General features: G+C 33.6%; 3 protein-coding genes across 5 annotated transcripts in view; all 3 read left to right on the forward strand.

Annotated features, from left to right (window-relative positions):
* Positions 1-2,509: 2,509 nt before the first annotated feature.
* LOC140747419 (uncharacterized) lies at positions 2,510-13,842 on the forward strand. Of its 3 annotated transcripts, none has more exons than XM_073079859.1 (2): positions 2,510-2,622; positions 12,676-13,842. In XM_073079859.1, exon 2 carries the CDS (start codon positions 12,685-12,687, stop codon positions 13,840-13,842), a length of 1,158 nt encoding a protein of 385 aa, XP_072935960.1. In that variant the 5' UTR covers positions 2,510-2,622; positions 12,676-12,684. The 3 variants fall into 3 exon arrangements, with proteins under 3 accessions (XP_072935960.1, XP_072935959.1, XP_072935958.1); XM_073079858.1 differs by lacking the exon at positions 2,510-2,622 and adding an exon at positions 10,550-10,756; XM_073079857.1 differs by lacking the exon at positions 2,510-2,622 and adding an exon at positions 11,834-12,452.
* A 467-nt stretch (positions 13,843-14,309) lies between these two features.
* Positions 14,310-16,710, forward strand: LOC140747418 (glycerophosphodiester phosphodiesterase, periplasmic-like). Its single transcript, XM_073079855.1, has one exon. It carries the CDS (start codon positions 14,310-14,312, stop codon positions 15,501-15,503), a length of 1,194 nt encoding a protein of 397 aa, XP_072935956.1. The 3' UTR covers positions 15,504-16,710.
* A 276-nt stretch (positions 16,711-16,986) lies between these two features.
* Positions 16,987-24,772, forward strand: part of LOC140747417 (probable multidrug resistance-associated protein lethal(2)03659) — a 61,227-nt gene continuing 53,441 nt past the window's right edge. The window contains exons 1-9 of the mRNA XM_073079854.1: positions 16,987-17,317; positions 17,510-17,823; positions 19,396-19,575; positions 20,056-20,161; positions 21,044-21,157; positions 21,534-21,721; positions 22,478-22,610; positions 23,093-23,229; positions 24,273-24,334. Coding sequence (XP_072935955.1) covers positions 17,257-17,317; positions 17,510-17,823; positions 19,396-19,575; positions 20,056-20,161; positions 21,044-21,157; positions 21,534-21,721; positions 22,478-22,610; positions 23,093-23,229; positions 24,273-24,334 — 1,295 coding nt within the window. The 5' untranslated portion in view covers positions 16,987-17,256. The remainder of the gene's footprint in view (positions 17,318-17,509; positions 17,824-19,395; positions 19,576-20,055; positions 20,162-21,043; positions 21,158-21,533; positions 21,722-22,477; positions 22,611-23,092; positions 23,230-24,272; positions 24,335-24,772) is intronic.

A 24,772-nucleotide genomic window follows, 5' to 3' on the forward strand; every position in this document is an offset into this window, starting at 1 on the left:
TGTATCCACAAAAGATCTAATTTAATTCTTCGATTAATTCTTCGGAATAACTACGCTATAGTTACAAGAAATATTCAAATTTTTGTGACCACTTAACATACCTACTGCCAGCTTCCTTCAATTACCTACGTAGGTAATTAAATCACGCAGGTGGGTCATCGACCATTGCGACGCATGGTTGGGTAAAGGCAGCAAGAATCTGTTGGAAACTTCCAAAAAACTGTTCTAACTGGACTCAACAAAGTAACTCACTTATATGTAAAGTTGAAAGGATATAAAAATTCACAAAAAGAGATTATAATCGCTTTATTACTATTTTGAAACGGTAAACACAAGAACGATTTCTCATAGTAAACCGAGGGTTAGAATTCTCAACTCGTTATAGTTCAACTTTGACGACACCACCACCAGTCCACCACATTATAAGAAGACATTATTATTATTATTGTGTTTCTGAGTGTTGACTGCTCTGGCTTAAGGGATGATGTTCCTAACTTTGTAAACCAGCCCTCCTTGCATTTGGACTAAAATGGGCAGTAGATTTTTTAATTGTCACCAAATCTTCAGTAGGTACGTTCACTAATCAGACATAAATCAAGCTCCATATAGGATTAGTATCATGAAAGACAATAAATTTATCAATATATCGACGCGTTTTCATCAAATACAAATAAAGAGTGTAGTGGTCAATCAAGGACCCCACAGTACCTATTGTCTTCCATTTTTAGACACCATATTTCCAGCTATGCTTCTAATAACCAATGTATGGAGTTAATAAAACACCAATAAATAGTCAAGTATATTTTTACCTGTTTTATTTCCCAAGAGCCGACGGCCCATGACGGATTGCTTCTATGACAGGACACAGTATCGACCCATTGATCCTTGTGAGCCACGATTGATTGTTTGCACCCATCGGCCCTCGGAAAAAATATGTTGTGCATTGTTTAGCGAAACCATAACGATACTATGTTTCTTTTTCATAAATCATAAGATTTCTTTTTTATTTAAATGAGTTTGGTATTTTCAGATTAATTATTTATTGGAACCGCCTGCATTAATAGGTTAAGATTAAGATAATTTTAATACAATAAATATGTGAAGGAAGAAGTCCTTGTTGTTTGACTCCAGCGGCACCACCGCCGCATCTATTTCTGCCTCATAACAGCAGTGTTAAGCGCTACTGTGTTCGTTTTGAAGGGTGTTGTAAGGGAGACATACTTTTCCAAGGCGTTCTAGCGTTCAGTGGTAGCGTCGCATCTGTGGCCGACCTCAGGGTTGATTACAGATGTCCATGGGCGGCAGTAGCCACTTACCATCAGGTGGACTTCATGCTCATCTGCTATACATGTATTATGAAAAATATATATGAAACGGTTTTTATACGCACAATAATTCGTCACCTAACATTTACTCGTATTATTACGATTATGGTACGTATTTTTTATTATCATCATAGCATTAATATGATCAAATTGTACAAAAATAACAATGTATAAATAATGATGCACCTTTATTCAAAGCGTTGTAATGGGCAACGTTTAAGTTAAAACTTTACCTATAATAATCGATAGGTACAAGTGTATCATTAATCATTTTTCAATTTGATGCGTTTTCTAAGCGAACTTTATTCTTGAATAATCGGTTACAATAATTAGATACGTGCTCTTATTATTTTATTATAGTCTTTGCCCAGTGGCAGAAAGGTCGACCTCCCACTGAAGATCCAGGTTTGAATCCATACTACAATTATTTTTTGAAGTTTTTTTGCATAATTAATGGGAGGTCAATACTCTCATTGTCAAAGTGGACAGGTGAGTTCAGTTTTGATTTAACGAAGTCATGTGCGTATTAGAAATATTGTGTCATTTGCTTTAAAATTAATGAAGTTTTCAATACTCAACCCACCTGATCGTACGTATCTAGCCACTGTCGCTCATGACATCTGCAACTCCATGTAAGTAGACGAAGTGTTCTACAAAAAGACGATTATAGGCGTCTCCTAAAAGGTAAGTTACGCGCCTCATATGAAAGTTATTTGGCATTCGCGCCCTTCCATCAAAACGCAAAAACTGTTTCACGGAAGTAATAGGTGTGAACTGGAACTATGGAACTTTCCTGGTCGAATAATTTTCCTTTCCATTTAGGTATCTGAATTTCACCAACCCTCATAATGATCCAGACCCTTGTCATTATCATTATGCCAGGGGATATAGTAGTATAAGAGTGATGGTTGGATAGAGATAGTGGTGATTTTACTCATACTCAAAATGAATACGTCACCACAAAGTCTTCTAAATATATTCGTGGTGACAGGTGAAGAGTAGTCCTCTAAAATAACAAATATATAAAACATTTCTCATCTTTTCTTATAAATTCTAAGGGTCAATAGGAACAATGTAAAGTCCCGTTACAACAAACACAAAATGACTCGTCAAACGCGAGCCGTGCGGACAGCATTTCTTTTGAAATGAATTAATTCAAAAACATTGTTTCCAATTCACAGGTGGCAAACTTTTTAAGACTATCAAAAAATGTTTTTGGAGAAGAGCACGATCAACAAAAGCCTGCGCGATCAGCTATCCCCAACAGATGCAACAATGCAGCCAGGAATGATTAATTGTACGTATCTACGAACATTTTACATGATGTAATAAAAAATCTACAAAAATGAAACAAAACTTTTTGCCCTTTGTTTATTGCGACGACGCCAAGTTGTCTGCACCAGACCGATTCGAATTTCGAAGGCTCATCATTAATTATATTTTGTCTTACTCACGCATTCCATTTTCGATCCCGATATGATCTATAGATCCGATCTACGAGTCTATCGATCACGCGCTACGGAATCTAAATTTATTCATTTAGGTGTCTTTTGCGGACCACATTTGAGGTAGGTTTTGAGAAATTATGCCGGTTCGACTAAATTACAGGAAGGGCTACATTTACATAAATTTTGTTTTAGGTAATATATTACCGATAAAAGAATTTCTTATTGATTATTGAAATAAATGTCTGAACTGTAGTGCTACATCGTATTTTGTACTTAACAATATAGGTACTTGTATTTTTGTTTTACTTGTGTTTTAATATGTTTGAGCTTTAAGCAATATACGATTATTAAGAAGTTTCATAGAAAGAGACTTTATCAAAAGGTAACTAATTAACTGTAAACAATATTTCATCTGCCGAGATGGTTTGACGCGAGACAAAAAACGAAAGGTCGAAATGACCGCGCCAAAACCAAAACGCTCAGTCCAAAACAAATAAAAGCTAACAAAAAATGAAGCCGGTTAATAAGCTGGATGACATTTGGGAATTCGAAATATTCATTCAAAACATAATTAATAGCGCACGTGGAATGAGCTCGAAATGATTATTAAAATGAGAAGACAACAATTACTTACCTACCCTTAGACAAAATCCTCTCGGACCATTAGCCGACCGTTTCGGTTACACGCATATATTTTATCGTTTTGTTGCTCGGACAAGACATTTTATAAACGTTATTCGACGAGCGAGCCTGTTCCGACGGAGATTGCTTCTTCGTAACAAGTCCCGGATGGCGTGATAGCAAATAATTTTATAAGAACCTTTAACAATATGTCAAGCCGATTCGTATTCACTTTTTTCTTGCTTTCAATAAAGAATACGTTCGCTTATAAGTTTACATTGTTCGATTTGGAGCGAGACGCAGCTTTGAAACGATATTTCTCAAAATTCTTTATTTTCATAAAAAAACTTACAAAGCGGGTTCTTTATGCATTCCGAGGATGCATTTGTTATTATGGGAGAATGATAATGTGATTATTGTTTTGCGAGCTTTCGGATGATTGATAGTCGATTGTCACAGATAATGAAGTATTTTAAAGTTCTTAAATTTAAGGCTTTAGAGTCCCGCAGCGAAACGATGTTATTAGTTGCGTGTAGTGTAGATGTGCTGATAGTAGAGTTCTGATAACAATGCGGCCCTTTGATGAACTTAAGCGATAGAATTCCATGTTCATATACCGTTATTTTGACAGATTTAATTTTTAAAATACATATAGGTACATATTAACTAGAATACAAAATTCTAGAATATAAGAAGGATTAATATTTCCAATTTTTATGAGTAATTAATTAACAATAGTTGAGAATAGTAAAACAATTAAAGTGAGGTAATTATATTGTTTTCATATAAGGTAGAGGCATCAGGCATAGTGGTTGTATCTCGGCCTTCTACATCGAGTGGTCCAAGGTTCTCACGTACGGTACACTGATTTTCAAAGTTATATGCGTATTTGACATTAATGATCACTTTCTTTAACTGAGAAGAAAAACATTGTGAGGAAACCAGCTTAGGTACCAAAGAGATTTTTAAAAAAGGTTTTCAAAATCATGTGAAGTCTACTAACACGTACTGAGCCAACAAGTTGGACTATAGCCTAATCCTTCTCATTCTAAGAGGAGACCCGTGCTCAGTAGAAGACGTACTCAATAAATTCTCAATTGCAAACATCCATAGACGGCAATGACGACCAAGAGAACTGCATACTTTTGCTACGTGTCTCAATAACAAAATGTCTACATTTGATATGCAGAATTTGATATTGTGTATTTAATTGTATGCGAGCTTAATTTGACCTTTAAATTAAATCATACGCTTGCAATGTTGAACTATTGGCTCCGTAACTCATTAGAGCTAACTACATAGCATTAATATACTCGTATATGTGCATGAGATGGTATCGCTCCATTCTATTGACCACAACACAGACACAATGGCGGACAAATTAATAATTCACGCTTATAATGCTATTACATGTACCTAATTTTAATTTGCTCCATTGGTAAGTTAGATACGCTCTCGCATCAACGTTAAAAAATCTATTTGTAGGATTTCATCAATAGTTACCATTATTGTTGTAACTCGTGATCGTTCTGATTGTTGGTCGTTGGTCGGACCGATTGACCGATAACAAGTTGATTGTTCAATTCCAATAACATTTATCCGACGCGGAACTGGATTGTACCTACAAGTACCTATCAAAGAAATAATGACCGACATTAATACTATCTGGGTTAAATTTCAATGAGGCCGATCTCATGACCTTTGCCCGGTCCGTAGGTACATACAATCATAACCGCAAACATTTCTTTATTATGTTCTTGTTTGATTGAGTTATCGCAATGTGCGTAGATACCTAAGTTTAAACTAACATTCCTAATAGACTTTACATTGCCATCAAAATCAACACGACTTTTTGAACGCGCTTACTAATAGAATCAAAATTGTATCATAAAAAAATGTTTAAAGCTTTTGAAACTTTTAATTAATGTTCCTTTCGCAATCATGTTGTCTCAATTGATTTATTTGTTGTCTTTGCATCAAAAAATAATGTTGGTATTTTTTGGAAAAAATAAAAACAAATCCTGTGTTTGCGAGGCGTGGCCGCTCCGCCCGGGATGACCGGCCCACCTATTATTATCCACTTAACAAAATCACTTCTGTGTAAAATGTTCATCCCATAACCAACGTTGGGTTGCATCCTAAAAGGCAGAATTTATGTTAAAACGGATATGAAAAAAGAAATGAAAATATATGGGTATTAATTGTAAACATGATTGCAGCAATGTTTGTTATCCCAAAGATGTTATTTATGTTTGTGACTCATGTACCTACCTACCTAATTCGATGACATCTGTAAAAAGTGGAGGTACCTACGTCTGCAATTTTCCAAATAACATAGTACAGATTTTAAGTGTTTACTGCCGCTTACTTAATTACAATTAGGTAGGTACTACTAGGTACTTAACTTTAATTAACTCCATAAACGAATTCTCGGAACTGGATCTAAGATCCGTTGCTACTTTTCAGAATTGTGATGGTAGGTACTAGGTACCTATGTCTCAAAAGAGTAAAGTTGCTTGTCTCACTACATTCCTCAAGCTAAAAACAACAACGGTGCTAAGCTAGTATGTACTTGTACTAATTAAAAAAATCTGGAACAGTTCAACTGTGTACCTCTAAAATTTTTCCCAAAAATACTCAATTTAAGTAAATTATTGCAAAGATCGTACAGGAAGTACGTACTATCCGTTTTTACGATTAATGTAATTTAGAAGGCTTACCAAAATATTTGAAGAATTCAACCTAGGTACCTATATTATTTTTGTACGTACATCTACGTAAAACTACTAGATTTTCACAGTGTAATTTATCTTTATTGCGGTAAGCAACACAAGTAACGTAATTACGCGTGATCAGCGGAAGGGTACGAAACAGAGTTAAGATGGTCTCCGGGGAGGGATTGAGACAATGTGATTAGGGGAGGACATTCAATTCCACACAACACTGTGGGAATGGAAGGATAATGGATAAATGTTGATGCTTTGTGGAAATGGCGATCAAAATATAAACATGTAAGTATCATATTTTATAAATTGTTGCAAAATTAATATTAAAGTTAGATACGTTTCATTATTTTTAATAAATTTTGTTTGAGTTTTATTTACGATGATGGTAAAATGAGTTATTATTGTAATTTTTTTTTTCAGTTTTATATATGTGCTTAAAAATGTCTTTTACAAAGGCAAAGAAAAAAACAAGAAGACGGATCACTTAAGATGGGATAAAAATTTATAACATATAATAAATAAAATATTGTTCAAGTTAAGTTGACAGCAAACTAAGAAGTTTTCGGCTTTAAAATGGTTGGGTATGATTGTTCAAGAGGTGATCTAGTTTGTTGTATTTCGGTCATTACCAGAGTCAATTAATTGCAAATAAGTAAATAAACTTATAAATTATGGAGAAAAATGCTTTAATCGGTACAACGATCGCAAAATACGTGCCGATTAGAAAATTGCAATTCTTGCGCTTAAATCCTTTAAGTAAAAAAATATTAAAGTTTATTCAGCAGTAAATCTTCGGATCTAATAAAGTCTGATACATTCACCCTTACAGTAATCAATGTCTAATTCCGTATTCGCAGCTTACAATAATGATTAACGACAAACTATATTAATTCGATCTGCTGGGATTAGTCCAGTCCACGTAGACGGGGGTTGGTTGAAAAAACAAACGAATTTTGCAAGGGATACCGCGTTAGGGGATCCTAATTCCACTTGCGTAGGGCTGACAGTTTCATATTTTATACCAACTATAAAACAAATCCTAAAAATTTTATTATCCTTAAAATTTTAGCCTTTCCCCCAAGTTCTACGGTTACTCTTGCATAGGTACCCAAACAAAAATCACAATTTTACTATACTTTAATTTTTGCCAAAATCTAATATTTGATGTATTTATTGTTTATGTTAAAAATAATGGTCTTGCACCCATTGCACTTATTAATAACCACTTAGATATAATAGAGCTACGAAATAATTATTAGTAGCTCTATTATACTAAATAGCAAACATATTTCCGAATACCACTTACTCGTAGGTAGATAATATAGGTTAATATCAAATACTAAATGATAAGGAATGAAGAAAATATCAAGGGTACGTAACTTACATGTATCTATATAAAAACATGATGTACCGAAAAAATAATAAAATGGGATACAATAACTTAATTTTATTGTTTTGCTTACGTAGGTATGACATTGCTTTTATCAATGTATCTCTAATTGTTTTTATCAACTCACAAAATTACAAACAAGCCTAAAATATTAATAAGTAGCATTACCTCAGTACAATTTTGTAGGTAGATATCTACTTTGACTTCATTAAATAATCAATTGTTTATTAAATAGTTAAGGATCGTAGGAGTGAATGAAAAACATCCTTAAGTAAGTATATTATTGGCTATTTTACAGTTAAATATACAAAGATCAATACGAAATAATGAAGTTATTCTAGAGCGATATAACACATTTTTCTTAAAAAATATATCAAAACAGGTATTGGTACCTTTCTCCTTACATTATTCCCTAAGAGACATATTTTAAGTACAATAAATTATAAAAAAAAATATGTAACAGTTTTTTGAATGTTGATTGCTCTATCATTCTAAAAGTATCAATCTTATACATATATGTAATTTTTGTTGATTTGTTTGTTTTTCGAGTGTTAAATGAAGATAAACAATACTTCTTATATTTAATTATACCTATACATAGGTATCGCCTAATTGATAAACAAGGTGTAGTGACCGCATAACCTTAATTGCAACAATGTTCTTATGTCTTTGAAATCAAGTACCTAATCAAACAACAAACCTACGCCTTTGATATTTTAATGATAGAACCAATTGTGGTTCGACTCTGGAAACACAACCGCAATATCTTCTTTTCCTTGTAACAGCAGTCTTTCTGTATCCTTTACCATGAGTTTTTACGTTTTGACAAATATGGCTGTTTTGGTATTTGTTTACGTATTTGCCCATACAAATTCCAATTAGCGCCCCTAGCGGATTGTATCAGAACTATAGGTGTCAGTAACGTACATAGATATATTAGCCTACTCTCTCTTTTTTGCGAACATGTGAGGCAGACAAAATGACTTGAGCACTTATTGTTACGTTTACTCAGTCTATTGAAGCAAACGGAACAGAATAATGGATTGAGTAAACGTAACGTAAAATTGGGGGATGTTTTGAAAACTCATGGTAAGGATACTGGTTTGAACAGTCGCTCTGGTTTGAACGGTGTGGTACGGGAAACATACTTATATCCCACGGCGATACAACTTCGTTCTAAAAAAATCAATCAAAGATACAAAGTAGAACAAACAAATATAACTTATTTCAATAAAATATGTACCTAATCTAAAAATTCTACATTTTTGTTTCTGGCTCACTTAGGTATTACAAGAAAACTTTGGAGTCTTCATTGATTCAAATTAGTACCTATATCCACGAGTATATTTCTTTAAATGTTTTAAGAGATTAAGAATTAGTATAAAAATATTTCATGGCAACACAACCCTAGCGTCGAATCTCTGTGTCAACACAGGGGCGGTAGCTGTCTCGAGGGATGTTTTCTTTTTAATAAAGCATTTATTTAACAATAATACCAGTAATAGTCTTTGTTATCGAGCTCAAATTAAATGGGTTTAAAATCTAATAACATTTCTTGTGAGATTTTCTTGATAAATATTTTAAATACGATTATGGAAAATGCAATATTGTTCAAGATTCTTATTCTGTCTTAGTGTTTTGATACTTTTCCTAGAAATCCAATACGCGACCTATGTACGTTTACATGTATACATATTGTCTTCCAATGTATTCAATATAATTATAAATAATCTATTTAAGAAAACCAAAATACTGGCTTAGCACATCTGTATAAATATTTATATTAACTACTTACTTTGCTTTGGCTATTTACAGAATCGGGCTACTCTATGTAACGTGGGGGTTGTAATTTAACATATTTTTTTCTTTATTAAACAGCAATTGAAAGGTGGTAGAACGGTTCGACTGGTATGGTACCACGGCCATATCTATTTCTAGCGTGAAACAGTACCCTTACCAGGAGTTTTTACGTTTCGACAAATATGACTGTTTTGGTATTTGTTTACGTATTTGCCCATACAAATTCGAATCAGCGCCCCTAGCGGATTATGTCAGAACTAGGAAATCGTATGGGCTAATACGTAAACAAATACCAAAACAGTCATATTTGTCGAAACGTAAAACCTCCTGGTAAGGGTACTGTTCTTGTATTTTGATGGGACGGTGTGAATGACTCAGTTCACTATGCATATGTAGAGCCACGTTGATCCTCAGAAGTGGCTAGCCTGTCAATAATTGGGGGCAGAACTCCTGCTCTATATGGAGTTGGCTTGGTTGTTGATGTTCATGGGTTGTTAAATCGACCATTTATGTATTTTCTTCATTAATCTGCTGTAAACACTGTTTAGTGGACTAAGCAGACTTTTTATACCAAACTTAATGAAATATTATAAATACTAAACTTAATGAAACTTAATAAATATTTTCATTTTCATTTTTTCATTTTTTCATTTTTCATTTTTCATTTATATGGGGATAACGATGTTAAAAATTTCAATTCATAAAAATGAATAAAAACATAATGAAGATTTTCTTAACTTATACCTACTTACCTATATTATACGAAACTGTTAAACAAAAAATACAAAATAACCCGACAGACTTTTTAATTAACTGTACATTAACCTTGATGGGCCTATTGTCTATAGGAGTACCTAAATAGTCCAATTACCCTTCTACATATCAGGGGTCCTACCACCATCTTTTAAAAACAATCATAGTTCAGGAAAGTTTTATTTCAATATTGCATCAACATTATTTTATTTAATACCACGACCTCCTTAAAACAGTTTTGTTTTATTCCTGCTGAGCGATGTAAACTTAAACCCTTATTCATTTTTCGATTATCCATTGTATTAAACCAACTGAAATTGTCATATTTTGTTTAAAACAAAATTATTTACTGCAAAAAAGAATGAATGATTTCGACCGACTTCATACAAAATTGCTTATTGTAATATTATAAAAACATCCTACTTTAACGAGGTCGTGGTACGAAATTTCAATGTATGATTAAACTAATACTGTTTTAAGAGATGGTAGTAGACCCCAGGTACAACACAACTATAATCGCATTAATTACGCGATAACTTAAACAAGTTGCACGTTACGTCACCACTTTCTCGTTTCGCGTGAACTTTGCGAATTCGAGTTATATGATCTCCACATTATAATAAGAAGCGTCAGTGAGTTGTCTAAATATTGTCTTCGCTTCAGTGTTTCGAAACCATTCGGTCAGTACAACAAGTTAGTATTATCATCTGTTATTTATATAAATGTTTATTAAATAGTTTTAAAGTCAAATAACAAAATCTCACAGTGTTAAAACTACAACCTAATTGGTAAAGCTTTGTCATTAACACTTGGACCACTTTGTTTATTCATCATAGATTCATTATTATACATTCATTGTTATTACAACATAACAGAGGATAAACATATGTCTAAAAGGTAGGTATACTAAAACTGATAAAAGAGTTTAAACGATTACTTGGTGTAATTGTATTACCTATATTATTATTTTATATATATTTAACATACCTATATCTAGGAATGAAAACACAGCGAAACTTACACACTGTCGATACATTTTATGTGTTCGTGTAAATTATCATTAGAAGCGTATCTAATTTATCTCATTGTTTTACTGTCAAAACGATTGCTTTATCTCAAATCCGTATGAGTACAGACGCAAGGAAAAGTGAAGACTTAAGATTTATTATTTTTTTACATTTCATAGTATAGTCGAGATATTCGAACATATTTTAAAAATATAAGTTCGCCGTAATAAGTATTAAAATGTCGAGAGTTATACATATACACATAACTTTTCGAAATTGAAGATAAATAAGTAAATGTGTGTTTACATTTAAACACACATATAGGTACATATATTGTTTATACACATTTAAATGTTAAACGCATTGATATGATTTAAAACCTACTTATTTTATACCTACTAAATTTAACTTACCTTAATTTAACTTGGTTTACACATTAGAAAGACAGTAGATACCTAGGTACATAAAATATACCTACTATGGTAAACCACAAAAATTAGATAAAAATTAAGCTAAGTTAGGCTAACCCCACACTAGTAAGTGGACATAAAATCGTTGCTATTTTACACATATTATACATTTGCTAAGTTAAGCATTTAATTCTGTGGGCATCCGAGCAATGTTCTTAAGATACGAAGGTCATTCTGACAAAGAGAATTTTAACAAAGACATGTAATAATAAAGGCCGAGACTACTATACAACTAAATTCATAAACAGTTTGTTGTAGCTTCGTCATGCATAAATTTTAAACCAATGCTACTGTGCATTGTATCTAATAAAATATAAATAGACTCCTGATAATATGCATTTTATTTAACATTAGTCAAATAGATACTTTTTAAAACTGTGTCAGCGGATATTATTGGTCTGAAATGTGACGCGTTTGTCTAAACAGCTTACAACGTGCAATCCGGCATTCCTGCTCACAGCTGCGAGTTCTAGGTCATATCCTGTCCAAATTAAAAATGATTACCTATTAGGAGTCCATTTGTTTACGTCCTCAATGACATTGTTTCATCAGTATTTTGTATCTTTTCCTTCCGCAAGTCATTTCGTTTTAATAGCAACTAGAAGTAGTATGTTGGACATGTGTATCTTGTCGTATTAATTATTTATTTATATTATAGCAATTAATGACGTATCTGTACCTAGTACGCTCTTTATCACATTTTCTCAGTGTCAGTGTCTATCAGTGAAATCTTAACTAAACAGTTTGAAGTTGGATGCTGGTTGAAAGAAGTGTTATTTATAAATTAGCCTCGTGTTTATTTACTTCAGTAATTAGTTACGCGGCATAACGTATTTATTAATTATAAAAGGTTCCTTATTTAATGTGTAAAGTATAAATACAAAAATTTTAAGTGAGCGACGTTTAGTATAGGTAAGATTATTGATCAATATGTTTTTATTTGCGTAAAGAAAATACCCAAAATTTTTAAGTGCAACATAACAGGTATAACCGGTTATCATGGATCTCATGATAACCGGTTATACCTACACATTTTACACGTAATTTTTGCTGTAATATCTATTTTACATATAAAAATGGTGTTTGTAAACCTTAGTTTAGGTAAGTAAATATACAATAAAATTTATTTCAACAGGTGAACGTGATGGCGTTTCTACATGTCCATAGACCTATTCTTTGCCTGTTATGGATCTGTAGTATCATTAGTAATGTTCTGACTGCACCAGCAGTCGATGTTGACCAGGAGACAACAGTGGAAAAGAAGAGCCAAGTGAACCAACGTGGTCCTGATAGTTGTGCGCCCACAGTAATCGCTCATCGTGGAGCCAGTGGCTATGCACCTGAACACACTCTTGGATCTTACGCACTCGCTATAACCATGGGGGCTGACTATGTAGAACCAGATCTCGTTATGACAAAAGATGGACAATTAATTGCACGACACGACAACGAACTAGGAATGACTACTGATGTTGCAAAACATCCCGAGTTTGCTGATCGTCACCGCACACAAACTATCGATGGTAACGAAGTCACCGGCTGGTTTACAGAAGATTTCACTCTTGCAGAAATAAAAACCTTAAGAGCAATTGAACGTATCCCGGCCATTAGACCCGGCAACGCACGAATGGATGGCGCATTCCAAGTACTTACTTTTCAGGAAATTATTGACCTAGTAAAAAGTTTACAAACAAGTCAACGTCGGATCATAGGCATTTATCCAGAAATAAAACATAGTACACACTTCAAAAACTTGGAATTAGCGATGGAGAGTCTGGTTGTCAACACATTCCGTAAAAATGGATACAATAGCGCTACATCTCCTGTATACATCCAGTCGTTTGAAGTAAACAATCTAAAGGAACTTAATAAAATGACGGATTTGCGTTTGCTTCAATTGTATGATGAAAAACTAAGTCAACCCTTTGATCAAGTGACTAATGGTACCGACCTTACGTATGGTAAAATGGCCACACCAGAAGGACTAGCAGAAGTTGCTAAATATGCTAATGCTGTCGGGCCAGACAAATCTTATATAATACCCAGAAATGCTGATAACAGGCTTGGTAAAACTACTACCTTCGTAGCAGATGCTCATGCTGTAGGGCTTAAAGTACACCCGTATACGTTCCGTGCTGAAAACTCTTTCCTACCTAAGGAATATCAGAGTGCAGATCCTTCTGAAGATGCTCTCGGTGATTTAAAAGGAGAAATTAGAGCCTATTTAGATGCTGGAATTGATGGTCTATTTTCAGATCAGCCGAATATTGCTGTAAGCCTTCGAGGCCCGTGTTCAAAGTGAGCAAAAGTAGCACAGTCTCTCCGCAAACAAAATATACCTAACCTTGGCCCATAACCACTAAAAGATGTGGGATAGTTAGATGGTAAGACTTAATCTATTACATGTGTATTCCAATTTTAAATAAGTCGTCACTGAATGTAAAAAAGAAGTACAAATAGATTTTATACATTTTTTTATTTAACTTTATTTAAAATCATACTCGAGCACATGCCTTTTAACAATTTAAGTACAAGTTAACAAAATTTAAAATATTTATATTTTTTATGTACCTAATTATTCAATGCTACTGACATTGAAAAGATTTACAACTCTATTTACAATCAGATATAACAGATAAGATGTAAGAAATAAAATTGCGGAAAACATGTACCTATCAAGAAGCGAGAGATAATTTAGAGTTGTAAAACTAAATAAGATAATTATAATATCTTTCACAATTTGCCATTAAAGTTGCTAACGATTTTACGATGGTTACACGTATATTTACTTGTCGTTCTCTTGTGATCAGTTTAAGTGTTTTTCTGGGTTTCGCAACATGCGCTTCAGAAAACCCAACTAGATGGAATCCTGACAGTTGCAAGCCAATAGTGATCGCTCACCGAGGTGCTAGCGGATATGTACCTGAGCATACATCTGGTGCATACGCTTTATCCATAACAATGGGAAGTGATTATGTGGAACCTGACCTTGTGATGACGAAAGATGGACATTTGGTCGCAAGACATGAAAACGAATTAACGTTGTCTACTGATGTCGCTAAAAGACCTGAGTTTGCAAATCGTTACAGCAATAAAATTGTTGATGGTAGACGAGTTAGCGGTTGGTTTACAGAGGATTTCACCCTTGAAGAACTGAAGACATTAAGAGCTGTAGAACGTATTCCAATTATAAGACCTGGCAATGCTCGCATGGATGAAGCATTTGACATCCCTACGTTTCAGGAAATCATCGATTTAGTCAAAGCTATGGAAGTGAGTGAAAATCGAAAAATCGGTATTTACCCTGAACTTAAGCATGGCACATATTTTCAACAAATAGGGTTAGCGATGGAACAGCCCGTCGTTGACATCTTTCATAGGAATGGCTACAGAAATATAGAGGACCATGCTTTTATCCAATCATTTGAAGTTTCTAATTTAAAACAACTAAAACAAATAACTAATTTACGTTTGATTCAACTTTTTGGGAGCAGGGCAGGCCAACCTTACGATCAAATAGTTCTAGCAACAGGCCTTACATATGGCAACATGGCTACCGCAGAAGGCCTAAAGGAAATCGCAACCTATGCCCATGCCGTTGGTCCAGAAAAAGGATATATCATTCCACGCGATGAAAACAATACACTAGGGACCCCGACGAGTTTTGTACGAGACGCTCACGATGCCGGTTTGCTAGTACACCCTTACACATTCCGCGCTGAGAACCCCTACCTTCCTGCCGAATTTCAAGGTGTAGACAGTACGGTTTCAGGGATTGGGGATTACAGCGGCGAGCTTAGAGCGTTTATAGAAACAGGAATTGATGGCTTATTCGCTGATCAGCCTGACGTGCCAGTCCGCATGCGTGAATGTCACCCAACTTCTAGCGGCACCCAACTAAAATTATTAAGTGCTTCTGTGTTAAACTTAACGTGTATTTTCTTTATTCTAAAACTTTTGTAAATCAATTCGATAATAAGTAGGTAGTTATAAGCGTTTTAGTTAAATATACCTATATCTTTTTTACAAAATGTTTTTATAATTTTGGAGGACAGAACTCATTTCTTCGAAGCTTTGTTTTATTTTAAGTACCATTATCCGTAAACAAAAATTCTGGAAAATGAACTACAATTCTTTCTGCCGTATGAGTGCGCCACAAAAACCTTGTCCTTAATTACCTTGAGACGCAAGAATTACGGACAAGGTTTAAGGGCTGCATGTAAGCGGTAAACCATAGAGCATTACACCACATAACGCACGGTAGAAACCTATGTGCTACATATTGGGATTATTAAGGTACATTGTCACTAGATTATTTTACTATCTTAAAACAAAACACTTGCATTGTCCAAATATTTTTATAAAGTATCATTAATAGCATATTCCTCGTATCAACTACATGATCTTGTAGATTATTATCGTCGTTACACATACAATTATTTCCGATAAATAATCACTTTAGATTAAAAACTGATCTATATCTAATAATTTTATTGTTTTAAAACTGTCACATCAGCTTGCCTTCATAACAAGCCGGTGGTCGTGAATACTGAGTATAAAGCTAGTTTAGGTAAGTTTTTCATATACAGATCCAATGATATCAATAAAACTCAGTTAGGTAATAAAAAATCCGACGAAGGTCGACACGAATTCGCGTTGTAAGATTCTGTACTAGTAATTCATCTTCTTTAAGTATAAAATCGTCTGGGTACTAATTGTGCCAGACATCAACGCACAGCTGAAACCGCTGAACCCACACTCCTAAATATTATCATTTGTGTTACAATTACTTAGAAATTGTTTTCGTTTATTCTTACTTCCAGATTTTTAGGACGGACAAAACTGACTCATACTTATCCAAATTTTATTATTTAAACGTTTAAAATAATATACTGTTAACAGACTCAATGGACTGCTATACTCTTCGGGCTCAAGTTTTTTTTTTATGACACATAAAAACGGGGAAACGAGGATTAGAAATATAAAAACCGGATGAATTTGGATAAGGAAGGATCAGTACAGTATTTTGAATATAAATTAACATACAGATACGGATATAAATATTAAAGGTAGGTATATAAATATCAAATTTTAATATCATTTTTCATAATAAATAATGCCAAAATTTTATGTATATCAGGATCAAGGGAAGACAATAAATAGGGTATAGACAATGATACATTCTTAAGACAAAAAAACAAAGTTAAATTTTTTTTTATTTTTTTTATTTTTCCATGGTCACATTGACCTGATTTTTTCTTTCGAAAAAAATTACTCTACTAAATTTCTATATAATAACAAAAACTATATAAAACAGCAACAACACAATCATAATAACAGTTTGGTTGTAGTAAGCTACTATATTAGAGATATATTTTGGTAGAATATTGTAATTATTTTGGATAAGAAAAATATATTATTTACTTCTAGTAACATTTAGAAAACTTCATAGTGACAGAATTGACAACTAAACTATACAACAATGACAATTTGACACCTTCAGCACAATGTCATGTAAACGTAAAATGAATGTAAAACAGAAATCAACTTGAACAGCAATGTTTCGAGTGGTTGCTCGTAATGTGACAGTCTTTTCTGAATAATTTATGTAAATATTTTGAGAAAAAGATTTTTATTTACTCAGTGCCATTTATTGCCAGTTATAAATTTATTTAAAATACGACATGTAAGCAGAATATAGCCGCGATTATCAGACATGATAAGACAATGCATTAAATTTAGAAAAACAGTGACCTTTTTATGTATTTTGGCTCTACGTGAGTATGCAACATAACTAGTTTAACAACTTTAGCTTAATCAATACAGGTTTATTAAAGATTTGCTTTGATTTTAACACATTTAACAGAACAAATATTAAGATAATATTCCCATTACTTTAAGCGCTACTTTTCCAACAACTTGAGACTAAATGTTTCCGCTTCGAAATAAAACTATTGTTTTTCTTTCAGTTATTTTTTTATTTCTTCTATTTAGGGAAGACAAAGTTATAAATAGCATAGAGAGTCTGCACCAAAGAAAAGATGATGGTTTCCTGGACATAGCTCATAGGGACTTCAACCAAATACCAAAGATGGATGACTATGTCCAACGGGAAAAGTTAAAAATGGAGTCTAGTAATGATGATAGTACAAAACAGGAGTTGAAGCTAGCGAAGGCTCGGATTGAGCTTCTGGAGAAGAAGATAGCGATCCTTGAAGGCAGGATACCACAGAAATACCCCGATGTCAAGTATTTAGGATACAAGGAAAGGAAACGGATACTGGTATGTTTATGAACTAATCTTACAGTTGTATTGTATGCAATCTACTCATTGCATCACTCCACCCATTCACTTTCATGAATGTAGTCTTCCTGTACTTTAGAAAATACTCAACAATATGTAATACATCCTCCACACACTAATACATGAGAATTTTCTTAATTGAGGGTGTTGTGGGCACATGGATATATTTAAAAAAAAACTGTAGCGACATTTATAATTTTGGGTGTCATTTTAATATGTTGTTTACATGAAAGATGAAGCTTCAGTTTCTTGTCAAGTGAAAACCTAATTTAACCACTAACTGGACCGCAGGCCATCTGTAATTCACAGTAATAATTATAATTGTTATTACTGGCCAGAATAATATAGATAAATTATATCTTCATTATATGGAAATAGTTGCAGTGGTAGAAATATTGTTAGTAAATTATGTAAAACAACATACATATTTACTATTATGTCGAAGACACTATGATACCATAGAATCAACCTGTTTTGCAGAAGTCTTACAGATTTTGTAAACTTTCGTCACAATGCTCAAAAACTAGGAAGCATTTGCAATGGAATAATAATATAGGTAACTACTACAAGTATAGCACAATAAGGAAATATTTCTGTGTAATAGTGATTGGACAAATTTCAGTCTCTCATCTTATCAATACCTTAATTTGCAAGCCAGCCAACTCTATTTTTTTCACAATATTTTTTTTATTTACCTATTTTGATTTTGTTTAACGCCATTTATTATCAAAATAAATAAAAAAAACATTTTGAAAAAAAGTGGAGTTGGCTGGTTTGCGAATTAAGGTAGTGATATGTAAAATGTAATTAACCAATAATTAACAAGTAGAATACATCATCATAGAAACCTTTTACATTTTTATCTTTGTAATAAGTGATGATCCTAAGTGCATTCACTTTATAACATTGCATGTTTGGTGTTCTGTATCTATACAGCAATAGTTACTTTGTTACTAACCAAAGTAACCAAAGATAACAGTAAGTGTTGATAAAGGATATTGCATTTGTTCTTTCATGTTATTGTAAAAGACGAATGAACATTAAATAAAGTGCCTACAATAAAAATCATTATGTCCCTCTGATTGCACTTATTTAATTTTTATTTATTGTATCAGGAAAACATTTTCATTGTAATCTAGGTTTTGTTATTCAATTCGCAACCTTATACGAGTAGTTTTTTTTATAAGAACATAATGAATTTTATTATGCCTTAGCAATTAAATACAATGTATTAAAATTAAAAATAATTAATTAAAAATATGAACATGACTTGCTTGTTTTAAGTTTAATATGGAAATGGAATTACTTTAAGAAGTAACACAAATATTGTAATTTTCAACATAGTTAGGTTTTATTATAAAAATAAAGTTTTCGAAGGTATGTGAAGCCTACCCAGTACACAGTTTTCCAGCACAGCAGACTGAGAGGAGATCTGTGCAATCATCAACCCCTTATTCTCCCACTGCTGGGACAGTAATGGGCTGATGATGAATTTTTATATAGCTTTTTCTTAGATTATATCATTATATGTAATAATGAAATAACTTTTAGGTGACTGGTGGCGCTGGTTTTGTGGGGTCCCACTTGGTTGATATCCTGATGGTGCAGGGTCACGAAGTCATCGTGGTGGACAACTTCTTCACGGGCCGCAAACGTAACGTTGAACACTGGTTCGGCCATCGCAACTTCGAAATGATACATCACGATATTGTCAACCCTCTGTATGTTGAGGTATGTAAATAGCGCCAAGTATTTTTCAACAGCTTTTATATAACTTGCCTTCAATGTTCAATACGACTTTATATTAAATAAATTTACATAACATACAAACTTGCAACTGAATATTATTTTTAAAACAGTTAACCCCAACTCATTAAGCTGAAATTCTACTTACATACCTATATGGTTTGGATGATAATGCATGATTAGTGATTAGTGACGTCTATATCCAATATGGCGGACTCCCTAAGATGTGGATTAAGTTTTTAAGCACCAAGAAAAATATAAAAAACGCTTTTTTAATATGAATTTATTTTTACATTGTGGCGACATACGAAAATCACGAGTTTTCCCACTAACTTAACAACAATGTGGCTACAATCTTGAGTCGCTAGATTTTTATAATATTTAGTACTTTGTTTTACCTTTTTAATGACCACACATAAATGTATTACACTTATAACATAATAATATTTTTCTCTTAATTTTCAGGCTGACGAAATATACCACTTAGCTAGTCCAGCAAGCCCACCTCATTATATGCAAAATCCAGTCAAAACAATTAAAACTAACACTTTAGGCACAATTAATATGCTAGGTAAGTCTTTCGAAATATTTTAAATAATTTAAAACATAACAGTCACATTTATAACCCTATAATAAAATGGTAGTCAATTGACTAGAGCTCTGTGTATAGACTAGGTGTTATTGAATGTGTAATAATTAATTTAAACTAAAAATACAAAAAAGACTTCAGTAATTGAGTCCCTCGATACAAGAAATCCGCTTCTTCAGAAATAATATGAATTGTGCCACTCTGAAATCTGAAGACAATTCTGTTTCTTCAAGGATGTATTTGGTCTGTAGTGAGATCCAATAAAGACCGACATATTTCTTAAACTATCGTTATTTTTGTACGATATTTAAATATATGCAAATAACGTATGTATGTTACTGTATAATGTCATGATTATCATAACTGTGGAGCAAAACATGTTCATATTTTATACAACATACGCAATTTTCAACGCCGTGAAGTTTTCATTATATATAATTGCCGTGAAATAGTTTAGACATGTACCGAGACAACTAGAATTCACAATAACAGTCAAAAATATTCGATTTTTCGTTACAATAAATCAACCTTCGTAACAGCGTTTCATTTGTTCTCATTTCTTATTATGCTAACAAATTTTAAAGCTAGACCTTTAAAAGTCTGCTCCTTTAAATTTTAATTTAAGTGATGTCCTTCATGGTTCGATTAGGTCCGCATCCCCATCCCACGTACTTCAGCATTACAGCAGCAGTGTTAAGCGCTACTGTGTTTCGTCCAAAATCTCTGGCAAGTTGTCTGCCTATGTCACTTTCCATATAAAGAAAGGCATATGATATCGAAACGATTGAACTGAACTATCACTGGACGAAATCGCTGAGAGAAAGGATTACATAAATTTATATAACAAAGTAATATTATTTCCAGGTTTGGCGAGACGTGTAGGAGCGAAGATCTTAATAGCAAGTACTTCAGAAGTGTACGGAGACCCGATGGTTCATCCGCAGCCCGAATCTTACTGGGGACACGTCAACCCTATAGGTCAGTGCACATATTATTTAAAACATTAAAAAATATTTTTTTCGCTCGTTTGTAATACATTTTGCAGATGTTTGTCGTATAATATTTTCTTTTAGTTTCAAATTAGAAGTGATATTAAACTCCCGTTGTAGATATATGGAATTAGTTCGTAATTAAAGAAACAACTCTTAAATTATATATTTATTTACTTTATATAATAACAATGTTATACATATTATAATAACTTAAGTAGTCATATATTAACTTTTCTTAACTAGCTGCAAACTTAAGCTCAACCTCTAGTATACAGCAAATTATAAACAACAATATTACTATTAAAATTAAAACTGTCAGTCAATCTATTACCCTAAAATCAAATCAATTTCTATTCCCCTAGGACCGCGAGCATGTTACGACGAAGGTAAAAGAGTAGCGGAGACTCTAGCGTACTCATACGCTAAACAAGAGAATGTGTCGGTGAGAGTGGCGAGGATCTTTAACACGTACGGTCCAAGGATGCACGTGTCGGATGGAAGAGTGGTCTCAAACTTCATCATGCAAGCACTACAGAATCTTACGATCACGGTTTGTGCTTCTTCCTTCTTACAATCACGGTTTGCGTGAACTTCCAGAGGTTAACTAAATATTATTATTTAGCTAAGCCCTGTAAAGTCGGCCATCCTATTCTGGTCGCTTGTAATATCATTTTTGGACTGTAAATAGGTCTATGTACAGTTCAAAATACGATATTGATAAGCTATCTGAATTAGGTCGCCGCACTTAAAGAATAATGATTTAATAATGCGTTTGAAGTGGTATTCGGATTCGGTAGGAAAATAAATATCATAAATACAACAATATTACTTTCAAACAAGAACACAGCTGTCATTAAAATCACAAACAAATAAATAACAATGACAATAATAAGTGGAAGTGTTTTATTAAGGTCATCTACATAATGTCAAACGCTAGCAACATTCATTTTCATGAATTTATACAGAAATACTTACAAAGCGACTAAAGAACTTTGTCAGCTCATGAAATTAAATGTATTTATTTTGTATAGGCCTTCGGAGGCACTTACAAATTGTCAGTTACAATATTTTTTCATTATACTTTCGGATCGAAAACTTAAACTTTTGTTACAAAAAAGCGTATATTAAGTAGGTATAGTCCACGCGAAACTGCTAGTCCGCTCTGAATATAGAAATGAATCGCGTCGCCATAGCAAATTGTATGACTACACCTGCTCGCAATAACTTCAGAGCGGACTAGCAGTTTGGCGCTGACTGACTATCTGTAGGTAAGTACTGAATAATTACATAACTATTATATTTCTAGGTATATGGTAATGGCAAACAAACACGGTCATTCTGCTACGTGTCGGACCTTGTGGATGGGTTGCTCGCGCTCATGGAGTCCAGCTACACATTACCTGTTAATATCGGGAACCCAGTGGAGCACACTATAGAAGGTTTGTTTAAAAACATAACAGTAATACCCTATGATCTTAGTTTTGACTTGTTCTTAAATTTTAAATATTAACGATGGGTCTTAGCATTACGTATTAATGAAGTTTGGTTTAGTATATACGCGTAGTAAATATTTTTGAGCTCCGTCTCTGCTTCTTGGACGAACACCTTCGCATTATGTGTACGCCACACACGCTGTGTGTGCGATGAAATGGTTTAAAGACTACACATCGCCTGCATTGGCCAACGTTTCATACGCCAATGCAGATCATGTGTAATCTCGCTGTTACATTATATAGCAAGAGATAGAACCCTGTGACAGACGGACAGAATGCAAAAGCTTAGTAATAAGATTCCGTTTTTACCCTAAGCGGAACCCTAAAAGTAAAACTGAGGCCTATTTAAAAACATGGAAGTGGCTCACTCACAACCTCAATGAACGTTTCCCTATTTCGACCAATATATTCGATGGTTTTTGTTCCAGAATTTGCCGTAATAATAAAGAACCTGGTCCCCGGCTGCCGCAGCACGGTGGCGACGGGCGCCGCCGTCGAGGACGACCCGCAGCGCCGCCGCCCGGACATCGCCATCGCTGAGAAACATCTGGGATGGTCTCCTAAGGTATTTAGTTAGTATAAACATATTTTTAAAAATATACTAGCTGACCTGGCAAACGTTGTGTTGCCATATAAATAACAAAATGTTAAGGTGAACAACTCTTATCACTTAGGCGTATGAAAAGTAGATAGTAGCCGATTCTCAGACCTACTGAATATGCATATAAAATTTGGTGAAAATCGGTAAAGCAGTTTAGGAGGAGTACGGTAACTAACATTGTGACACGAGAATTTTATATATAAGATAAAACTGGAGGGCATTATACTTATGGTTATTGCCAAACAGCTAGTCCGCTTTGAAGTTGTTGCGAGCAGGTGTAGTCATAAAATTTGCTATGGCGACGCGATTCATTTCTATATTCAGAGCGGACTAGCAGTTTTACGTGGACTATACATACGTACCTACACTCTCTTGTAAAATGTTGGTGTTACTTTTCGAAACTTCTCAAGAGATGGCGCTACTAGTATTTCTGAATCACGCTATCAAAGTTTGATCAATATGTTCTATACAAGTTCTGAATTGATACTGTTGGAACATCACCGCTCTTTAGGTATCTAGCCTCGTGGGAAATCTAACATTACCAAAATTATAAAACAAGGTTTAAATTGTGATGTCATTTTGATATGCTCAAATGGCTTGACGGACGTCATAGAAGTCACAAATTTTCTACCACTAACCTTTCTTAACGATTATCGAACCAATATGACATCATCACGTAACACCGAGCACTGGAGGAGCTAGTTTTACTGGCAGTTCGATCGAAGCCTCTAACTGATACGCACGCGCTCCAGGTGCTCGGTGGAACGTTGTACTGTGTATTAATTATAAATCATATTATATTGTTAAAGATAAAGATTAAGTGTAAGTTCATAGTGTTTTCGGTGGAACTATTTATATCCTCTGCATTGTATACATCTGCATAGATAAATAATTTAAAGAGAGCTAGCAAGCTTAAGATAAGATGACGATTATTTTTAAAACATCGACAAATGATAAAATTTTATATATTAGTACATTTTACAGTCTTAATGAAGTATTTTTTTCAGATTTCCTTACACGACGGGCTTCAGAGGACGATAGATTACTTCAAAGAAGAGTTATCCAGGACAACCTTTCAAAACAATCAGACGTACATGAACGTGAAAATAAAGAGTCCTCACTAAGATCTTCACAGCTGAATCCTCTATTATTGTGATATTAGGCTTATAAAGATCACTACAACGGAGCATAAGCTACCACGCTATTATGAGTTTGAGCAATGTGCTTGAAATAGACTTACACACTAAGATACAACTATATTGGGGATAATTGAGTTAAAGGTTTTCATTCCCAAACTGTTAGGTTATACATATAGGGACTCTCCTGTTATTGAAAATGGAACCCACCAATATATAATGCCTGTGCATGTTCGTAGCATCCTGAACAGTACTATAAGTAATATAATTAGAGCTATGAATGTTCGGTAAAGTTTTATTTTTTACGCACAAATATTTTCAACTAAATAATGTATTTTTTTTGTCAAAACCACTATTTGAAATAAAATTTA

This window comes from Epargyreus clarus, unplaced genomic scaffold (assembly GCF_041222505.1).
Source record: "Epargyreus clarus isolate Ecla_fem2 unplaced genomic scaffold, WU_Ecla_fem_2.2 ptg000014l, whole genome shotgun sequence".
NCBI classification, from domain to species: Eukaryota; Metazoa; Arthropoda; class Insecta; order Lepidoptera; family Hesperiidae; genus Epargyreus; species Epargyreus clarus.